Source organism: Acanthochromis polyacanthus, chromosome 2 (genome assembly GCF_021347895.1).
Source record: "Acanthochromis polyacanthus isolate Apoly-LR-REF ecotype Palm Island chromosome 2, KAUST_Apoly_ChrSc, whole genome shotgun sequence".
Classification (NCBI taxonomy): Eukaryota; Metazoa; Chordata; class Actinopteri; family Pomacentridae; genus Acanthochromis; species Acanthochromis polyacanthus.
The window spans coordinates 45906589-45926429 of record NC_067114.1 but is presented as its reverse complement, the minus strand read 5'-3'; the positions used below and the strand labels follow the sequence as shown (position 1 = coordinate 45926429).

The following is a 19841-nucleotide window of genomic DNA, read 5'->3' as shown; positions in this document are numbered from 1 at the left end:
TTGTCCTTTTGCGTCTCACTTTTGTCCTTTTGCGTCTCACTTTTGTCCTTTTGCGTCTCGCTTTTGTCCTTTTGCGTCTTGTTTTTGTCCTTTTGCGTCTTGTTTTTGTCGTTTTTTGTCATTTCGCGTCTTGCTTATGTCGTTTTGTTTTCCACTATGTTGTCTTGTCTTGGTCATTTTTAGTCTTGTTTTTGTTGTCAGCATCATCCAACAGTGTTCCTAAAGAATGTGTAGAGCAAAGCTAAGTCCTCTCTTCTATTTTCCATCTTTTCATCCATTGTCAGCCTTGATTGAATGTCTCTCTCTACCTCATATTATCAGGATCAGACTCATTCTTTGGACTGTTTTCCATCAGTGGTCAGCAGTAACAGCTAGCTAAATATCTAGCTTCTATTGTTGAGAAAAAGATCAGCAATTCAGCGATTTTATAGTCTCTAAACCACCTCTTAACTACTTTATTATTATTTCTTAGGTGTAAAAACCAATAATAAATGGGAGGTTTCATTGGTATCTTTAATCAGATTAACCTTCATTGTCATTTAGCTGTAAATACAACCGCACTGCAGGCAAAACGAGAGGGCGTTTCTCTAGGAATCCGATTAAAAACAGAAGAAAAAAACAATCAAAACACACACAAACATCCCTGAGACATATTGCAGCTAAAATGGAATGGAAATTGTCTCAGTTTAGCGTCCATAATAGCAGCATCTGTGGTTAAAATGTCAGTTAGTGACTCAAAGCGAAAAGTTAACAAGTGAAGGGAGAAACAAAATTTGTAAAGCAGGAGTGAGCTGAAGTGAAAATGTGTCACGAAATATTCAGAATAAATGACGCGCTGTGGCGCTACAGGGAGACGCTGACTTTTAAATCAGATTCTCCAGATGGTAACAGACTTTGTTTGTACAAAATGCAGTAAAAAAATCATATCATCATTATTATCTCAGTTTTAGTGACAAGGCGATGCAAAATTACAAATCTCACTGACTTCTACTGCAATATCTGTCGGTATAATCACAGTACTTCACTTTAATGTTGTGAAATATAAGATCCCAACCTCATCATTTGTGACTTTTTTCTAATTTTCTATAGTTTTTAAAGAGAATTTTTCTTCTATAATGTCTACAGCAGCCTCACTTTGCATTTCCGTGCACAATCTATCTGTGCATGTGACAAATAAGAACTCTAAAATCATGAACACGATTCTGATTTGAAAATTGTTTTGTTGTGTGTATTGTTCAGGCGTTCACCTGCCAGACAAATCCCAGACTCTGTCCAATATCTCTTTTATCTAAGAGACCACTGTTGTTCAGATTCATAAACGTTCCATCCAAGAAACGAACCAAAAGATGACAAAAACACACCGCAAGCTACAGATCGACAAACTCTCAATCTGCTCTTTCATGATCTTTTCTTAAAAAACTATCAATCGACTCTTCTCGTGTCGAACGCTCTGATTGGCTGTTTAAATTTCAACCTTACATCCTGTACCCTTTACATATAAATAAAAGTCTGACAATAAAAATGGAATCAAACGTTTTTAAAAGTGTGATTTTGCAGTCGAGGCCTTGGTCATTTGAAATGATTGGGTAACGCTCACACGTTACGCTAATTTGCTAACTTATGCTAACATCTGCACAACAAATAAAGCTTTTTTAAACTATTTTTTATCTTATTTTCATTATATTCTACTGTATTTGCTACTTCAGGTGTGTGAAGGGAGCTCACAAAATAGGAATCTCATTACTCAGGGTGACCGCTGTGTTTTTGCTGTTTATTTTATTTATTTTTTATTTTATTAGTTTATTTGAACAGGGACAGTGCACATTAATCAACATTTCTGTAAATGTACCAGTTTTAGCTATAAAGCTAGTTTCCAACTGTAGTCCCTGGGCAGATGAAAATGCCAACAACAGCATAACAAAATAAGAGTAAATAATTCATTAAAATACAGTGACAACACCAGTACCAGTCACAACATCCACACAGCACAGCATCATACAACAAACATCACAATAACATTGATAGATGCAGACATGGCAACACTGGCAGCAGGCAGGCAGCACAAAATAAAAGACAATTTAAAACAAATCATGTCTAGCTAGGAGTACGAACTTGATTCTGAAGCAACCATGATTTTAGCAATTTTTTAAAAGTTTTCAGTATATTGACATTGCGTATATGGCAAGGCATGGAGTTCCAAAACCCGACTACTCTCACTGAGAAGGCAGACCTGCCAAAAGCACTGCCTCTGTAGGGAACAATTAGTTTATGTGATGCGGCAGCTCTGGTTCGTCCTCTACTCAAGTTTAAAAAATTGCTAAGCAGTGGCTTGGCCAAACCATGAAGGATTTTAAAAACCAGAAGAGCATCTTGAAATGTAACAAAATTTTCTCAGTTCAGCAGACTATATTTATCTAAAATGCTGCAGTGATGATACCGAAAAGGTTTCATATCTAAGACTTTAAAGGCATTATGGAGGATGGTTTTTTTTTTGTTTAATTTGTCTGATTCACATAAAATGAATATACTGACCTTTAGTGGACTTGTATGTATGGTCTCTAAAAGAATTAAAAAAATAAAAAAAAAAACTGTGGACATGGCAGGACCTGAAAAACATCAGCCAATCAAAGCGCTCGGACCGAGGCGTTTGGTTTGCTCCCTTTCCTGTCAATCAAAAATCTTCCAGCTCAGGCCTAGTTACGTAGATTACGTACGCCTTGGACTTACGTGTTTTCTGTATGTGTTGCTTTGGTATATCTTCGTAGTTAGCTGGAGACTTGTTTTGCTCATCTTTTTTTACATAATGGCAGATAAAGATCCAGGGGGACCCAGCCGTAAAAGACAACTTCACGAGTCCTACGCAAGTTTCTGGAGGGGGGGGGCGTTTCTTCGTAAATGTTAAGAGGGGGGAGGTTAAAGGGGGGTGAGGGAGAGGTTGTATGTGCGCATGCTACGTTCAAAGTCGTAGGAAATTAAATCTCCTCTAATGCCTTTAAGGGCCTGTTTATAGACAGAATAGATTGGCTGTAATGTTTTCTCACAGCCCTGAGACCAACTGGTGACACAATATGACAAACGTGGCATTATCATAGCATGAAAGAAAAGTTTAGCAGCTTCTGTGTTCAAACTCTGTCTGTGTTCAAACTCTGGCTTTATGACGATAAAGTTCTTGAATGTTGAATCATCACCGACCTTTGGCCTGAAGAGCTCCATGACGGCGATCTTCCCGTACATCCCCACCTCCTTGACGGGCCGCAGCCCCTCTGCTGTGACCACATAGATCTCCAACCGAGTGTTTTTGGCTATGAGCAGGTTCAGATCTTCTGCAGAGGTGAAGTGACCTGAAGAAACACGCACAGATGTTTATCACGTGTTAGCTTTACTGTTGTTCAGGTGGTCACAGAAAAAGTGAACTCATTCCACTTGATTAAAGATAAATTCACTTAACAAGAGACATTTCAGCGAGATGGAGAGATGTGTTTTAAGACGATGCATCTTAAAAATCTTAAGTCAAACAATCTTGAAATTATCTTCTTTTGAGTTGAATTTCACAAGAAAACTCAATAAGTTTAGCCCTTGTGTCGTCCTGCGGGTCAAATTATCTGGTTTCAAAGTTTGAAAATGTGGAAAAAAGAATATTTTCACAGTGAAACTTCTGATGTCCACATTTTCTGCATTTTTTTGGAAAAATTTCAAACATTTTTTTAACTGAAATAATTAAATGTTAAAAATGTTTCGCTAAGAACATTCCCATAAAAAAAAAAATCCAACTAAAATCCAGTGAAATTCGCTGGATTTTAGTTGTTTTTTTATGGGAATGTTCTTAACGAAAATATTAGGATTTTTTTGAAGATTTTTATTTATTTTTTGAAAATACTTACAATTTTTGAATTGAATAAGTTTGTTTTGCTTAGTTTTGCTATTAGACTATTTAAATGTAGTGTCTAATTTCATCTAATGTCTTTTAATTGGCACTAATCAGCTTGGAAGACTAATTAATATAAAATCTAGGTTGTTATTTTACATTTTATTACCGTTTAATTTATAAATGACACTGGGGAATTTATCAACCAGTGTATGTAACAACAATGCATGGTATTTTATGGTATCATATTACCACTACGAAATGGACAACTAATTTCAAAATAATATTAATACAGATGATGCATTTTAGGCATTTATTCCATGTTTTGTAATATAAATGTGAAGTTATTTAGCTTCTGGCATCAGATAATTAACGTGCTGTGACATGATCCAGTTAACACCAGCTCAGTCCTGGCTGCATTACCAGTATCACATGTAACACGTCGTGTTCTCAGTGACCTACATACTTCAGTTTAACATCAGTTTGTTTATCAGGTTCATAAATAAAGTCAGATAAGGTCGTATTTTATGGCAGCAGGAGACGCGTTTTAATCTGCGGTGACTCCAAACACGTCAACAGCTAACTTTACTGTCAAAATAAGAACGAAGCTGGGGTTACCGCTAAAATAAGCATGAAAAACAGACAACATAAACCCGTGTTCGGTGGCTGTGATGCAGTAAAGTGTGCAGAGAGCGGCAAGTAAACATCGGAGTTAGCAGCAGCGGCTAGCGGGGCTACAGGGCCCCGTCTGCGGCTGGAGGCTGCAGCAGCGCGGGAGCTCGGCTAGCTAGCAGGTGGTCGGGGCTCCGGAGCCGAACGCGGCAGACCGAGGCGGCGTATTTACCCGTGATGCAGGCGTTCACCGCCGTCGGCTTCTGCGCTGTTACCACGTAGTTGTACGACATGTTGGGACGACGACAAAAGACAAACACCAGCGCAGTGTTTTAATCTCACACCAGTGTTAAAATCATTGATAATAAGACTGCAGGAAGTAGTTAACGGAGCGGGTTAACAGACGGAGGGAGGCCGAGGAGGAGAGCGCCCTCTGCGGCCAGGATGACGAACTGCAGCGTCCTGCTGCAAAACAGGACAGGAGACAAACAGAGTTGTTTAGACAAGATATACAGGGTTTTAAGAATTTATTACAAAGGTAGTTGTTAAGATACCTGAACCAGACTTGTTTTTATTGTAATCAGTGTTTGTTAAAGTTTGTAATCACACTGAAATTGTGTGTTTTAGGTGTCCTGTTGGTGAAAGAGGTACTGTTAAATGAAACCCTTAAACATGGCTACTCCTAAGAGAAGACACATCATGGTTTATTGAGACAAAAAAAATCGTGTGTGTGCGTGTGTGCGTGTGTGTTTGTGTGTTGTTGTGAAGCATGGAGATATGAGATCCCAGAATCAGCCACAAAGGGGAGACTCTGACAGAACAACAGCTAAATAAGGGAACATTGTGATATTATAACCTGTGATTTAGGAACAAATTATGCCATAACCTAATGAATGTGTCTGAACTAACCAAGTGTCTATTCTTACATTCTTTAATGTTGAAACAGTGTAGAAATCAGAAGAGTGCCTCATTCAGAAAGAATGATGGGTTGATTATTTTTTGGGAAAATGTCTTTTCTTTATACATTTTTATAAGTTGGTTGTTTCTTTAAATATGTCATTTTTACTGGTTTGAGAGGTTTTAGAAAGAGTTTTGATAACTGTTCAAATAAGAGGGTTTTAACTTTGTAATGAGGTGAGAAGTCACAAGCAAAGTGAACCAGGGTCAAATGATTCACCATAAAGATTAAACTCAAAATAGATTGGGGATTTTTATAAGTCTGGAAAATGGGAGACAGGCTGTCTAGACAGTCCAAGATAGATTGTTCCAGTTCCTTAAAAGTGCAGGTGTCCATGAGGACGGTGCATGGTACACGTGTGTGAGTGGGGAGGGGGGATGATGGAGTCATTGCATATGCAAAAGGTTCAGTTCACTATAAATTACACCTGAACTTGACGCAAGTTGGGAGTCGTTGGGTGATAGTCGCTCGATGCAAACCAGGGTAGAAATGCCCTGAGCTAAGGGGATTTTATCACTGCTTTGCACATAGAAAACTCTGGAATATATAAAGTTTAGAAGAATATATATATATGTATATATATATATATGTATATATATATATATATATATATATATGTATATGTATATATATATATATATATATATGACATATCTGTATACTCATTAAAATAAATAAACAAATAAATACTGTCGCTGACTCTTGTATAGTCTGTTGATTTTTTTCTATGTTATGTTTTTATATATTTTTATCTCATTTCACTTTATTTTTATTTTATTTTATTTTACTTTCACTGTCGACACTGATATTCTGTGTTGTCCTATTGTTTACCCCTTTACTGAATTTAGTCTAATATACTCCCGCACCACATTTTCCGCACTGAACACCCGATACATGTTTTTATTTCATGTCTGCTCTTGGAGGACGGTGGCCTTGCTCATCTTTAAACAGCATCAAAATAATTTTGCCAGTCTACGGAAATGAAAAGAAGTAAATCTGTGGTAGGATTATGTAATATTCTGACAGAACAAAATCAGCCTCTTTGTTTCGTTTTTGTTTGTTTTTTCTGGATTACCACCAAGGGCATCAGTCCTCGGTCATTGGGTAAAAAAACCCTTGAATAATTAATGTTATAATAACAATACTTCTTGTGTGCATTTTATATTGATATTCAAATAATGTATATGCTTTAAGAGAGAATAGTGCAGATCAGAAATGTCTTCCTGTATTTTAAAAACACATTCAAAGACGTCAAAGTGAACACACTAGCAGCTGCTGCCGTAACGACTAGTTGTCTCATTTTGGTTCTTAAAACTCAGGTTAGTCCAGAAACTTTTATCTTCGTCTAATTAGATGAACTGTTTGCCAGACTTTCACCTCATCTCCTGGTGATGCTGTTGTATAAATTTATGGGTCGTCTGCATAATTATTCTGAGTCATTTTGCTGTTTTCCAGAGCTTTAGCTAAAAGTAACAGAAAGATGTTAAACAGAGGAGACCCAGGAGTGGAGTTTTAGTGATTTAAATATGCAATGTGATCTTTGTGTGCTCAAGATTCTGATGGACACACCGATCGGTTTTACACAGATTTCTTTCTTCCGTTGACATGGAATAAAACATTTTCCTTGGAGAAAATAAACAACTTAGTATTCATAAGGTCAAAAAGACAATTACGGAGTGTTTTTCTTACTTTGTGTGAAATTCTGGAAGCACATTCTGCACCAAAGACTCACAGCCTGAATATAAATTGACTATAAAGAACAGGAAATCCACGGACCTGTGTGAATAATGAGGCCCTGAGCTGATGAAGAGTCATAAAAATGTTGTGAATAAATATATTTTAATGAGGAAGACGGTGCGCTGAAGTTTCTTCACTTGGATTCAAATTGTTAAAGATTTTTCAATTTTGTGGGGAGAGAGCAACAGTAGCACATAAACATAAATCTGTCAGCGCAAATGAGGAAAAATGCTCCGAACTGAGCATTGAATTCTGTGTTTCTACATATCTCTAGGGCTGTGTTATTCACGGTAAAAAGTCTGCTGAAAATACAGGTTTTCAGGACCTTTAATATATTTAGATAAATTTTAACAGAAATCTGTGAAGTGACACCACCAGAAAGGTTTCCCTTTGAGAAGTGATGACAAAACGAATTCTGTTTTCTAAAATTTCCCCAAATATTGGATAAAGAGAGATTCTACTGTTCAAAAAATACACAAAAAGTGATATTTTATATTTCCTCCAACATTGTAAGCTAAAATTACTGTAATATCTGCCTGCCTTTGGGTGTAAAAAGCCAAAATATTGAATAAATGAAAAGGGCTGAATCTTTCAAGTTACAGTGATGCTACATTCAAGTAACACTTGCAGAATCGGGAAAAAGAAACTTCAATTATAAAATCATGCTTATAGCAATAAATAGAGTGGATACTCTATTTATTAAATAGAGTGGATACTCTATTTATTGATATTTTACTCTTTTTTGGTCTTATTCTGTCTCTTATATAATCATTTATCGCATTGCATATTTCCAAGGTTCAGTGAATCCACCACCGTGTCAGACGTTACCATGGAAACGTGTCTCCGTGTTTAACAGCAGTTAGACTGAAACGTTAGCGAGCTAAAGTTAACTACGGATTGTTTTACACGATGGAGACTCCTGAAAGTACAAACCTGACGGTGAAAATAACTGTTCCCCGGGCAAGTAACCTGGTAAGTTAGCCGTTAGTCAGCTAGTTAGTTAAAACTCAGATAAAACAGGTAAAAAGGGTGAACTTTGTAACCAACGGCCAGAGCTAAAACAGTTATGCTAATTCTACGGTGTTTAATAACGTTTATTTTAGCTTCAAGTTAGCTAAGTTAAAAAATGAATTAAATAACAACTACCAGCATTATGTTTTCACCAACTAGACAGATTCATTTGTAACTGTGTTATTAAAATACAGGTAGAAGCAGCAGTCTTGTTAACACAGTAGTTATTAGTAAGATTAAACTATTAGCTTTGGTTAGCTAACGTTAAAAACAGCGAAGAGTTAATCTGAAGGTCTAAGATCTTAATTCCTTATATCTGACTTCTTAAAAAACAGCACCTATAATGTAACTTAACTGGTTTATAAATCATTTTATTTTAACATTAAGTGGACTCAGGCTTATAGGAATTGATGAGTAAATGTGATTTTAGTTGCTTTATTCTTGCATTTATGTGAAATTTTACAGTACGTATAATTTATTGGTTTGTTGTTGATCAATGTGTCTCATTAATCCAGTGATAAATGGGTCATGTAAATGAAAAGACACACAAATTACCTTTAATTTCTTCACTTAATCCTGTTTTCATGTCAGAACTGCTTTTTAAACATTAAGAAATTGATTTACAAACATTTTGTACTGATGATTTGCCTGCTTCTGTTTGTGAAAATGGTGTTATTAGCATTAATTGTGAGCCGCAGTAGTTGATTGATTGATGCCAACTGTTAAATTGTTCATCAACTATTTGGATAACTAGTTTTAGTCATTTTTTAAAGAAAAAATGTGTTAATTGTTTAATTGCAGCTTCTTAATTATGCTTATTCTGTTTTTTTCCCTCCTCTGTGACTAAATGTCTTTGGAGAAACAAGATCATTTTGAAAAACACTGATCAACACTTTTCACTATTTTGTGACATTTTTACAGACTGGACAGTTAATGAATTAATTGAGAAAACGTAAATATTCAATAGCTGCAGCCCTACTTGTTAAAATACCAGCAAAAGTATTCAGCTAAAGGTAAAAATACTCTACAGACAGCGCTGGTTTACTCCATTGCTCTTAATAATGATGCATTCCTGATTTTACTTCCCAGTCATGCACAGCTCTGGTCTCAAAGCCGCAGCAACAATAATGCAATGATTAAATATCATTAGCTCTCATTAGCATAATTTCTGTTTGTTTACCTGCATGTGTGCCAAACGAGACAAGTCAAGGTGAGCTCATTCGTGTTGGCACAGATCAACCCGCTCTTGATATTTAATCCCTTATTTTCTATTTCAGCAGTAAACTGTATTTGCATTCAGTTTCCAGGTTTCACTCCACACTGCGGTTTTCACACCAAACCTGACAACCGATCAAAGACTCATTCCTACACAGCTGCAGCTCCTCTGACAGTTTCTTCGCACACAGCTCTAATAGCAGGGACTCCTGGGAAACAACACTCATATTATGACAAGTACATATGTAATATAAACAAGGCTGGTCTTAGTGATTTACTGTAATTATAACAGTATTTTTAATATAATCTAAAAAGAGTAATATAAATGAAATGGCTGGTAAGTGTCAAATCCAAACCCTCACAGTGTTGGAGGACGAGCTGAGGCTGAGGTGTGTGGATGACAGTGTTACTGATTCTGTTTCTTCTCTTTTCTGCAGCCCAGCAGAGGTGACAGCTTCCAGAGTTTTCTGACGCTTGGGATCGAAGGAGCTCTGCTGGGAGAGTCGGACAGGAAGCAGGTCGATCCTGCAGAGCAGCACGTCAACTACGACTTTACCTGCAGCTTCCCCTGCCTGAATGATGCTGAGGCTCTCAGCGACATCGCCCAGAAACTGATCATACGTGAGTTTAGTTTGTCTGATTTAAATGACCCGAACTCCTCACAATCAGCTGTTTTTCTGTGTGCAATAACTTTAGTTCCAGGTCATTGAAATCCATAGAAGTGGGTCCAGATTTATCACTTTTTAATTGACTTTTCCCATCATTTCTGAGCCACAAAATGTACCAAAATAACCACAAAATGGGGGAAAGTGCAACAAAAACTTAAATTTGACACAAGGAACTTGCAAGCTCACCACAAAAATAGCTAAAATTACCCCCAGATATTCATATTTGACACAAAAAAACTTACAAATTCATCACAAAATCAGTTAAAACTACCACTGAAAGACACAAAATCACCCCTAAAGAGCCAAAACTATCCTGGAAGGTTCAAATATGCCAGCAAAAGCATGCAAAATCACCACAAAAAGTACCATAATCACCACAAAACAGGTGAAATTGTGACAAAAAATCAAATTCGGCACAAGGAACTTGCAAACTTATCACAAAAAAAGCCGAAATTGTCACTAAAAGACACAACAACAACCCCAAAAGAACCAAAACTATTCTGAAAGGTTTAAATATGCCATCAGAAACATGCAAAATCACCACAAAGACTCTTCATCTCCAGTAACTTCATTAATGATCAGAGTTCTACCTTCATACTGTGATGGATAAATGGATCTATACACTGACTAGTCAGCTGCAGCTTCAGTCAGAACACTTTTCCCTCTCGTCCTGACTGAAATGTGCTCTCTGCTCTGGAGTCCAGCTGTCGTTCCTCCCAGCTCTGTTTCATGTTTTGTCAGTGACAGTGATGGAGGTTCTTCCTGAGCAGAAGAAAGGTGAGGTGAAGACGGCGCCGCTGGGCCAAGCTGTGGTGGACCTGCTGCCGCTGCTGAAAGGTACGACTGTTCTAATGACGGCTTCTGTTTGTAGTCAGACACACGAGTGTGTCTCTGCACCACATACCTGCTGCCTTCTGTGGAGCAGAAACTGACTTGAAGAAGCTTTCTTTCTTTCTTTCTTTCTTTCTTTCTTTCTTTCTTTCTTTCTTTCTTTCTTTCTTTCTTTCTTTCTTTCTTTTCTGTTTGTCCTCAGGTCAGAGCAGCTTTTACTCCACAGTCCCAATAAATCCAACCTCAGCCAAAGAGTCCTCCACCAACTACAGCCACAAGGTTAGTTAGTTCATGACTCCTCTGTAATATCAGTTATTGATCAGTTATTGTTAGATGCTGGGTCACAGCATGCTGCTCTGTACCACTATGTAGATGTAGATCTAGATTGAGATGTAGATTTGTTGTTTTGTGTCTTTTTGAGGTGATTTTCCCTCTTTCTATCTTAATTTTGCATCTTTTTGGGCTGATTTTGCATCTTTTTGTGTTTTTCCTGTCTTTTTTTGTGGTAATTTTGCATCTTTTTGAGGTGATATTTCATGTTTCTATGCTAACTTTGCATCTTTTTGTGGTAATTTTGCATCTTTTTGAAGTGATATTTCATCTTTCTATGGTAATTTTACATCCTTTTGTGGCAATTTTGCATCTTTCTATATTAATTTTGCATCTTTTTGTGTTTTTTCTGTCTTTTTGTGGTGATTCTGCATCTTTTTGTGGTGATTTTGCAACTTTCTATCTTAATTTTGCATCTTTTTGAGGTGATTTTGCATCTTTTTGTGGTGATTTTGCATCTTTTTGTGGTGATTTTGCATCTTTCCATGGTTTTTGTTTCAAAGCGAGACAAAACGACACAAATCAGTCTGACATTTATTGATGGTAACGTTTCCTCAGAGCCTGAATTGAGTTCTGCATTTCTAACATGTTTCTGGAGACTTTTGGGGCAGTTTTTTGTTATTTCTTCTTTTATTATGTAAAGCAGTTTGAGCTCCGTTAAAAGCCGTTTCCAGCTAGAACAGTCATTTACCACATAAACAATGTCTAGACTGGATTTATCATTTGTTTAATGTCATCATCATTGAAAGAAACTGCTTTTCTTTCCACATTAAGGACATTTGTAAGTGACCCCAGCTGCTGAACGGTACTGTACATCATGAGGTTTTATCCATACTGCCATCAGTTCATCTCCAGAGCTAGAGAATGACTCCATAAGTTAGTAGTTTCTATCAATGTTCTGTAGCCAGAGAAGCAACCTGATGAGGAGGCAACAGGTAGAACCAGAGAGAAACCGGTGGCCCACCAAGCCTGTTTAAAATGGAGGAAAGTTATCCCACCAGGGACGAGTAGAGCCAGGCCAGGCAGAGTTAAAGCAAAGGTAACATCAGGATAAACGTCACACCACATCATAACCTCTAATCACACCTTCTCACAATACGTCACAGAGCAGCCGTAGATAGAGACGGTAAAAATCATTAAGAAACGATTTAAATTAAGAATATAAAAATAAATTCAGGGAAACATCACTATCAGTACTGTCACAGTCCAAAATATCACTTACTGTCCTTCCTTTTCTCAATCTCTGTTGACTAAATTCACTTTTTTTTGCTCGTTAAAAGATAAAAACCTGAAATTTTCACTGATATTTCTCTTCATATCGTTAATTCAGATTTTGCAGTAGCAGACAAATAGATCAAATGTTTCTAATTATTGATACATTAAAATATGAAAAGTTTCATCTTTGAGCTAATTAATTTATAATGAGGAAGTCAACTAGTGATATTTTCTGTCACAATAATACCAAAGTGAACATGTGTTGGGTCAATGAAAACAAGTGAATTTTGTTGAACTTTCACAACTGATTGAGCGGATATGATAAGTTTTATTCCAAAAACAAAAGTGTTGATTGAGGGAAATGTAACGATTTAGCTTTTCAGACATCCCATATTCAGTGTTTAGACCCTCAGGTGGAAAGCTCCTGGTGCCGTTTGCACACTTTAACCTAATAATGCCATTAGTTTGTAAATGAAATGTAAATGTCTTCAACAGCCGTCCCTGGATGTGTCTGTCAGCGTGTCGGAGCCGTTGCTGCCCGAAGCCGAAGTCTCAGCCTCCAACCTGCTGAAGGTAACCATGGAAACAGCCTTCTCCGTCCCCGAGGCCTGGATGCGGCCGTCAGGTCCAAATCCGTGTACGTACGCTGCTGCCCTGGAGCTCCCGCTGACCGCAGAGGTGAGTTTATCCTCCTGAGTAAAAGCAGCCAGAAAACATTCCTCATTCAGACCACACTGTGAAAAATAAAGAGGTCTGGATCGTTTTCAACACTAGTTTTCCTTTTTAAATGTACACAGTTTTACAGGTTATTTATGTTTTGTTAAATTAAACATTAAAAATGTTGTTTTTTTTTTTTACAAGGTTTGACTGATAAATTAATGAAATAAATATAAATAAAATAAATATTTTTAGCTGTTATCAAAAAATTACATTATTTTTTTAATATCGTCAACTTTTAACAGCTATGTCATGTTCAGTTTTTCCTTGTTTCTTTAAATTACAGATAATATCTAATAATATCACTGAAAACGTGTTCATTTACACGACAACTCTAAAAAATACACAAAATTGCAAAACTGTAAATAAGGCTTTCATAAAAAATCTGTTTTTTTTTTTTTTTTTTTTTTTTGCCTTTTTCAGCTTTATTAGATAGTGACAGTGAAGGTAGACAGGAAATAGGGGAGAAGAAGAGTGGGGGGGAAGACATGCAGCAAAGGGCTGCGAGCAGGAATGGAACCCGGTCCGCTGTGTCAGAGACCAGCCCCTGTACATGGGTCACCTGCTTAACCCAATGAGCTATACGGGGGCCCAAAAAAAAAATCTGTATTTTTATAAATGTTGGTTTGTTCTTTTACAAAGTCTGACTGATAGTTATACAATTTTTGACTGTATTTAATTCAACAAATATTGCATCATTTTATAGATATTTGCTGTTATTTGAGAGAAAAAACATTTTAGTTTTAAGGATTGAAAAATTGGTAAATAATTTTTTAACAGATATATTATATGTAAATTTTCCTTGTTTTGTAACATTACAGATAATATCTAATAATATCACTGAAAAAATGTTTAATTTATGTGACAGCCCTAAAGAATACAGGCCAAAACGGTTTATAATGCTCTCATAAAAAAATCTGTATTTTCATAAAATTGTGCCATTTTTTAACTGAATTTAAATGAGTAAATTATGATTGCTGATGAATGAAAATTCAGTATATTAAGGATTGACAAAGGGTAAATAATTTTCTCTGTTTTGTTAATTTACAGATAATATTGAGTAAAATTGCAGAAAAAGAAGTAATTTACAGGTTGACTGTATGAAAAATGTTGTAATCTGAAAAGTTTTATTTTTTTAAGTCCTGATTTGTTCCTTTACAATGTGACTCTAAAAGTACATTGTTTTACTGTTTTAAACCATCTAAAAATATCATTAATTTACAGATATTTGCAGTTTTTTCTACAATATTTAAATGCTATAGTATTCCCCCATTTGTGCCTCTTTTTTTCTTCCTTGCTGTCAGATTGTCATCTCTTTTTATTATCCGTTTGACTAATAGAAAGACCAGGTGCTGCTGTTTTATGAAGGGCAGCTGAAGGCAGGAAAAGAGAAAGAGGACAAGAACCGACAGAAGAAGTGGCCTCATCGGGCCTCGCTGGTTCCAGATAACCACTTCATCCCCGGAGCATTTTTCCAGTCGGAACCAATCGAACAGGAAGACGGAGAGCTGACCGGCGTAGAGGTAAACACTGATAAAATGTAAACATGCTGCTGGTTGTGTTAGCTTGGTAGAACATATGGGATTACATGCAGCCAAGTCCATCTTCATTTGTTGATTTATCTAGGGATGTTTTTTTATCCTGACCTGATCTGAGTCATTTAATATTCAGAATTTGTCCGTTCCTGCTACAATTTTACTGGATAATACACTCTTAAAGTATTGTAGATCAGCTGTAGTACCTGCTTGTTCCACCAGGTGGAGCGTGTTACTGTTTGTTGCCGCAGCAACCAGAGGAGGCGGTCACTTCTTTGCTGGCCAGCAGAGAGCATTGTGGGAGTTTAGTTAAATACAAATGTTTTCTAGATATTTGCTGCTATTCAAGAGAAAAATGATGTGTTTTAAGGACTGGAAAAATTGGTAAATAAATGTATAGCAGTTACATTATGTTCAGTTTATCCGTGTTTTGTTAAATTGGAGGTAATATCTAATAAAATCAATAGTTAATTTACATGGTGACCCTAATAAATAAAAAAACTGGCAAAAACTGTAAATAATGGTTACATTAACAATCTTCAAATTTCCAAATGGTATTTTTGTTATTTTATAAGGTTTGACTGGTAAAGTACACATTTCCTTTTAACTGTCAACAAAAAAATGCATTATTTTATAGATAGATTGATGGATTAAATCTTTATTGATCCCACAGCTTGGAAATGTTCTTTTATAGATATTTGCTGGTATTCAATAGAAAAAATATGCATTTTAAAGGTTGAAAAATGGTAAATAAATGTTTAGCAGTTATATTATGCTCAGGTTTTCCTTGTTTTGTTAAATTACAAATAGTAATCTCACTGCAACAAGTGCGTTAGTAAGCATTTTTAAAAAACACGGCAAAGCTGTAAATAATGCTTGCATTAAAAATGTGCAAATTTACAAATGGTTGTTGTGTACAATCCTCCTTGCTTTGTTAAATCGCAGATCATATCTAACAGTATCACTGAAAAACTGTAAACAATGCCTACACAAAAAAACCTGCATTTTTACAAGTGTTAGCTTGTTCTTTTACCTTGTTTTACTGATTAAAGGAGCACCGTGACAAAGACTTCTATGACACTTACTGACATTTATCCAGAGCACACGTGTTTATTTAATCTGGTTAAGACCAGGTCAGTGTTTTATGAATCTGATGAATTTGTGTGAGAATGGATGTAAACATTCAATCAGGAGCAGGTTTATGATAAAAACAATCAGATAAAAACTTTTGTCTTTTGGTCCTGGTTCTGATTCTGACCAGGACATCCCCAGTCTAAACCGGTTTATTAGATTCATTTAAATAAAGCTGCTTTTTGTTAAATGAGTTTCTGCTCACACCGTCTGATCACCTGATGTGGATGACTTCAGTACTTGAGGATTTGTTCACAATCGAACTCCAAAACTTGTGTTGCACATCTGTTGAATTTAACCCTTTTATTGCTTTTCATCATTTAATTGGGGTCAGTTTAATTTGCCTTTTTGGGAAAGAATTTACAAAATAGGTGAGTTTGTGTCAAAGTGTGAACAGATTTCTACCATACAGTGTACATTTCTTAAATTCATATGAAGTGTTGTCCTTGTTTAATGTGACAGATCCATGCAGTTGGTGCTGGAAATCACACAATTAATGTTTTGTTTTAGTCTGCTGCTATCAGAGTAAAGTTTAGTCGAGTCCAGAGGAGATTAAAACACGGATGACATTTACTAAGCCTGCAGAAAAAGATACGACATGATCTCGGTGAACTGTCGTAGCTGTGGAAACAGGACTGCACCGCTTTCACCTCCTGAGTTTAAAAGGACAAGTCAAGACAGAAATAACACCGAGGCTGCAGGATTCTTTAAAAACATCATTAAACACAGACAAAAGGAGACTTTATCATTAGTTCTTTATCTGGATCCATTAGTGTCTTATATTTTGTACAGTAAATGACACAAACACAAACAACAGACATTACATTTAGTACTTTTTCATGTCTGTTTTTGTTCTCATGCTGTAGAGCATTAGGACATATGAAGCTCTGCTGTAGTACTGAAGGTCTGAATGTGTCTGCAGGATCGAGCGTTTCGTAACGAAGCAGAGACCAAGAGGAACAGAGTGAGCTGGGACACTGAGATGTGCTGCTTCATCGATGCAGGAGGAACCAGCAGGTCAGACAGACTTCATCCTGTCACACCAGCGTACATCCTGCTGGCTGTGAGCTTTAACTGATTATTCTGGGAAGAGAAAGTCACATGTCAGTTTCTTTGGACTGTCCTGGACTTATAGGAATCTCTATAGAATTACTATCTGTGACTAATGAACAAATAATGGCTCAGAAAGTAGTAATGAAGAGCTGGAAATGAGACTGGTTAAAAAAATACAAAAAGCAGGGTTCAGATACAGAAACATGATATTAGAGACCCACTAACTGATCAGATATGAGACAAAAATACCTATCAGGAACACTGGAGGAATCAAATTTAAACTTGAACACTCCAGTGTTCCAGTTCTGCCCCTAAACTGATGATAAACTGGCAGAAAATCTCATTACTGTCAGAGATGGAAAACAGAGACAGATTCTGACCAAACAGACTCAGTGACCCGAGTCGAGTCTCAGAGAAAGAAAGATGCAGGAAGAAAGAGTCTGTTGTTGCTGCCCGACAGGTGAAGATGAAGATGGAGACGTGATTCATCTTAAAGTGTGACAAATGCAATAATATAAGACAAGAATCCTTTAAAAACATTAATCCCAAACATCACAGAACTAGAATACAGCAAAAAGCAGCAGATTCTGTTAGTCAATGTTTGACTGCAGGGATACAACAATAAAACATCTTAACATCCAATTAGATGTAAAACGACACAGAATGTATAACTTCTTCTCTTTCTTTTTGACATTCTCCTGTTTATTCTCTTTCTCTTTTTCATGGACTTACACCATCCTTGATGCAGTGTTGTTTACCTGACATTCACTATCCACTTTAATGAATTGATCTGTGTGTTAATGTTGTGTAACTTCAGGCTGTATCAGAGGATCAGTGAGAGCAGACTGTGGCCGGTGGAGGTTATGAGGTCTCCGGTTCCACTGGCAAAGGTTTGTGCTGTTTTCAGATGTTTTCTCTGTGATGCTGCAGGATTTGGGCACAGCATCCTCAGAGCTGTGCAGGAGGGGATGTAGCTCAGTGGTAGAGCGCATGCTTTGCATGTATGAGGTCCTGGGTTCAATCCCCAGCATCTCCATCCTCTTATCTCATATTAAATGTTGTTTTTCATTTGCTTGTCTCCTGAATCTTAGTCCCTACCAGCAGAATGTAAGCTCACAAGGAAAAGACAGAGATCCCTGTGTATAAAGTTACGCTCAGGAATGTTAGCTTTAGAGATGAGAGGTTTGACCCTCCCGTTGTCCTCATTCACGGGCACAAAAAATATTGTTTCCTTGTCTGAAAAAAATCCAAAAATTCAGCAAAAAAAATCCCCAAATTTCTGAAAATTTGCAAAAACCTTCAGGAAGAAAATTCCAATAATTCCTTAAAAGTTTCCCTTAAAAGTTTTATTTTTAATAAAATCCCCCAAATTTGGCAAGAAAATTCTTGCAAATAATTTCAAAAAATTTGTAAAAATCTTCAAAAAAATCCTAAAAATATCTAAAGTGATTACATATATATCAGTAAAACTACTAGTATTTTCTTTAAGAACATTCACATAAAAATCAACCAAAATCCCTCGAATTTCACCTTTTTTTGTGTATGCTCTTAAAGAAACATTTTGAACATTTCTTTTTTCTACTAAAAAATGTTCAAAGATTTCCCTAAAGTGTTGAAAATGTGGACAACAGAAGTTTCACTGTGATTTTTTTTTTCTTCCACATTTTCTTTTTTTTTTCCTTTCTTTTTTTTTTTGTCTGCAAGTCCGCTCAAAAATGACACCAACCAACCATGGTGTCATTGCTCAAGCTTCATGTGCAATTTTTTTCTTCTTTGTGACTGTGACCATCACCTGCCCTCATGGCAAATTAACCTATCATGTTTATTTGAAGCTGTTTCCTGCATTATGCCATTGAGGGCTGTGCACACCCAAGTGAAACATAAAACAAACACAGGACAGACAGAAAGGTGAGGCATAGACAGTGTTCTAAGAGAAAAGGTGCATTCTATTTGTTTGTGCTCTTTAATTCACACCTTAAAACCATTTACAAATCTAAAACCCTTCACAAACACCTAATACGACAAAATCCCAACTGGATCAATCATGAAGATGTCAGGAGGCCACAAGAAGGACAGATAAAGCAGAGTGAGATCCAGAGACACTAACCCAGCAACCTCCACTGACTCAGCAACCGGAGGAACAAACTCTATTGAGTTTTGGTAGGTGCCGGTGTGGTGGGTCTGGTATGCATGAAAACCTCCACCAAAAGGAGGGAGCTGTCCCCTCCAGCCTCTTCTTCCACATTTTCTAACTTTAAAACGGGTCAGACATGAGGGTTGAAGCTGCTCCAGAGAAGGACAGACTCTGTTTGCTGTGTAATTCAGGTGAAGCTGAGAATGAGGTTTATTTTACGTTTTATTCTCTTGGATACGACAGCGTAAGGGAGGTACTTTTCAGGGAGATGTCCTCTGTTTATGTTGATTTCCTTTGGCTGGATGACCATGAAAAACTAGAGTTATGTTTTAGAAGAGGAACCATTTCTTGGCAGAATTCCTTCGCCTGGCCGGGATAGAAGGAAACATGCTTTGTTTGAGAACTAAACAGCAGAATAATGTGTGTTTTGGATGTGTTTTAATTGCCCCCTGGGGACAAATAAAGTTTTTTGAATGTGCTGCTGCGATGCTGGCATAGTCACATATGAGTGAAAGACGTGAGGCAGTAAATTGAAAAAATGAGCCGACATGTGGCACAGCTGCTTCACCTGTCATCTGTGTTGTTAGAAACTGCCTCTGTGTTTTATTCATTTTATGTGTTTTATGTGTGCAGCTCGGTGAAAACACCCCAGAGATTCCCTTCCACGGCGTTGCGTTCGTGGACATGGGGAAGCTGCTGTATCCTGGAGTCAAACGCATCCGAGGAGCGTTCAGCGTTCAGCCGTTCACCGAGGCCGAGCTGCTCAGCAAGGTCACACAAATACACACATTTAACCATCATCTGTTATCGCTTTTCATCACCGAAATAT

At 36.9% G+C, this 19841-nt stretch overlaps 2 protein-coding genes and 1 non-coding gene across 4 annotated transcripts in view; 2 read left to right on the top strand and 1 right to left on the bottom strand.

Moving 5' to 3' along the window:
• The window catches only part of ddb1 (damage-specific DNA binding protein 1), a 103881-nt gene extending 99005 nt beyond the window's left edge, over positions 1-4876 (bottom strand). Inside the window, exons 1-2 of the mRNA XM_051940430.1 lie at positions 4710-4876; positions 3193-3341 (exon numbers count right to left, since the gene is read on the bottom strand). Coding sequence (XP_051796390.1) covers positions 3193-3341; positions 4710-4770 — 210 coding nt within the window. The 5' untranslated portion in view covers positions 4771-4876. The remainder of the gene's footprint in view (positions 1-3192; positions 3342-4709) is intronic.
• A 3132-nt stretch (positions 4877-8008) lies between these two features.
• cfap70 (cilia and flagella associated protein 70) overlaps positions 8009-19841 on the top strand; it is a 35650-nt gene continuing 23817 nt past the window's right edge. For both annotated transcript variants that reach the window (XM_051944036.1, XM_051944037.1), the window contains exons 1-9: positions 8009-8144; positions 9836-10019; positions 10808-10903; positions 11100-11176; positions 12938-13120; positions 14500-14682; positions 16748-16842; positions 17696-17768; positions 19646-19783. In XM_051944036.1, coding sequence (XP_051799996.1) covers positions 8082-8144; positions 9836-10019; positions 10808-10903; positions 11100-11176; positions 12938-13120; positions 14500-14682; positions 16748-16842; positions 17696-17768; positions 19646-19783 — 1092 coding nt within the window. In that variant the 5' untranslated portion in view covers positions 8009-8081. The remainder of the gene's footprint in view (positions 8145-9835; positions 10020-10807; positions 10904-11099; positions 11177-12937; positions 13121-14499; positions 14683-16747; positions 16843-17695; positions 17769-19645; positions 19784-19841) is intronic.
• Positions 17843-17914, top strand: trnaa-ugc (transfer RNA alanine (anticodon UGC)). The gene has a single exon. It is a non-coding gene; the product is annotated as a tRNA-Ala (tRNA).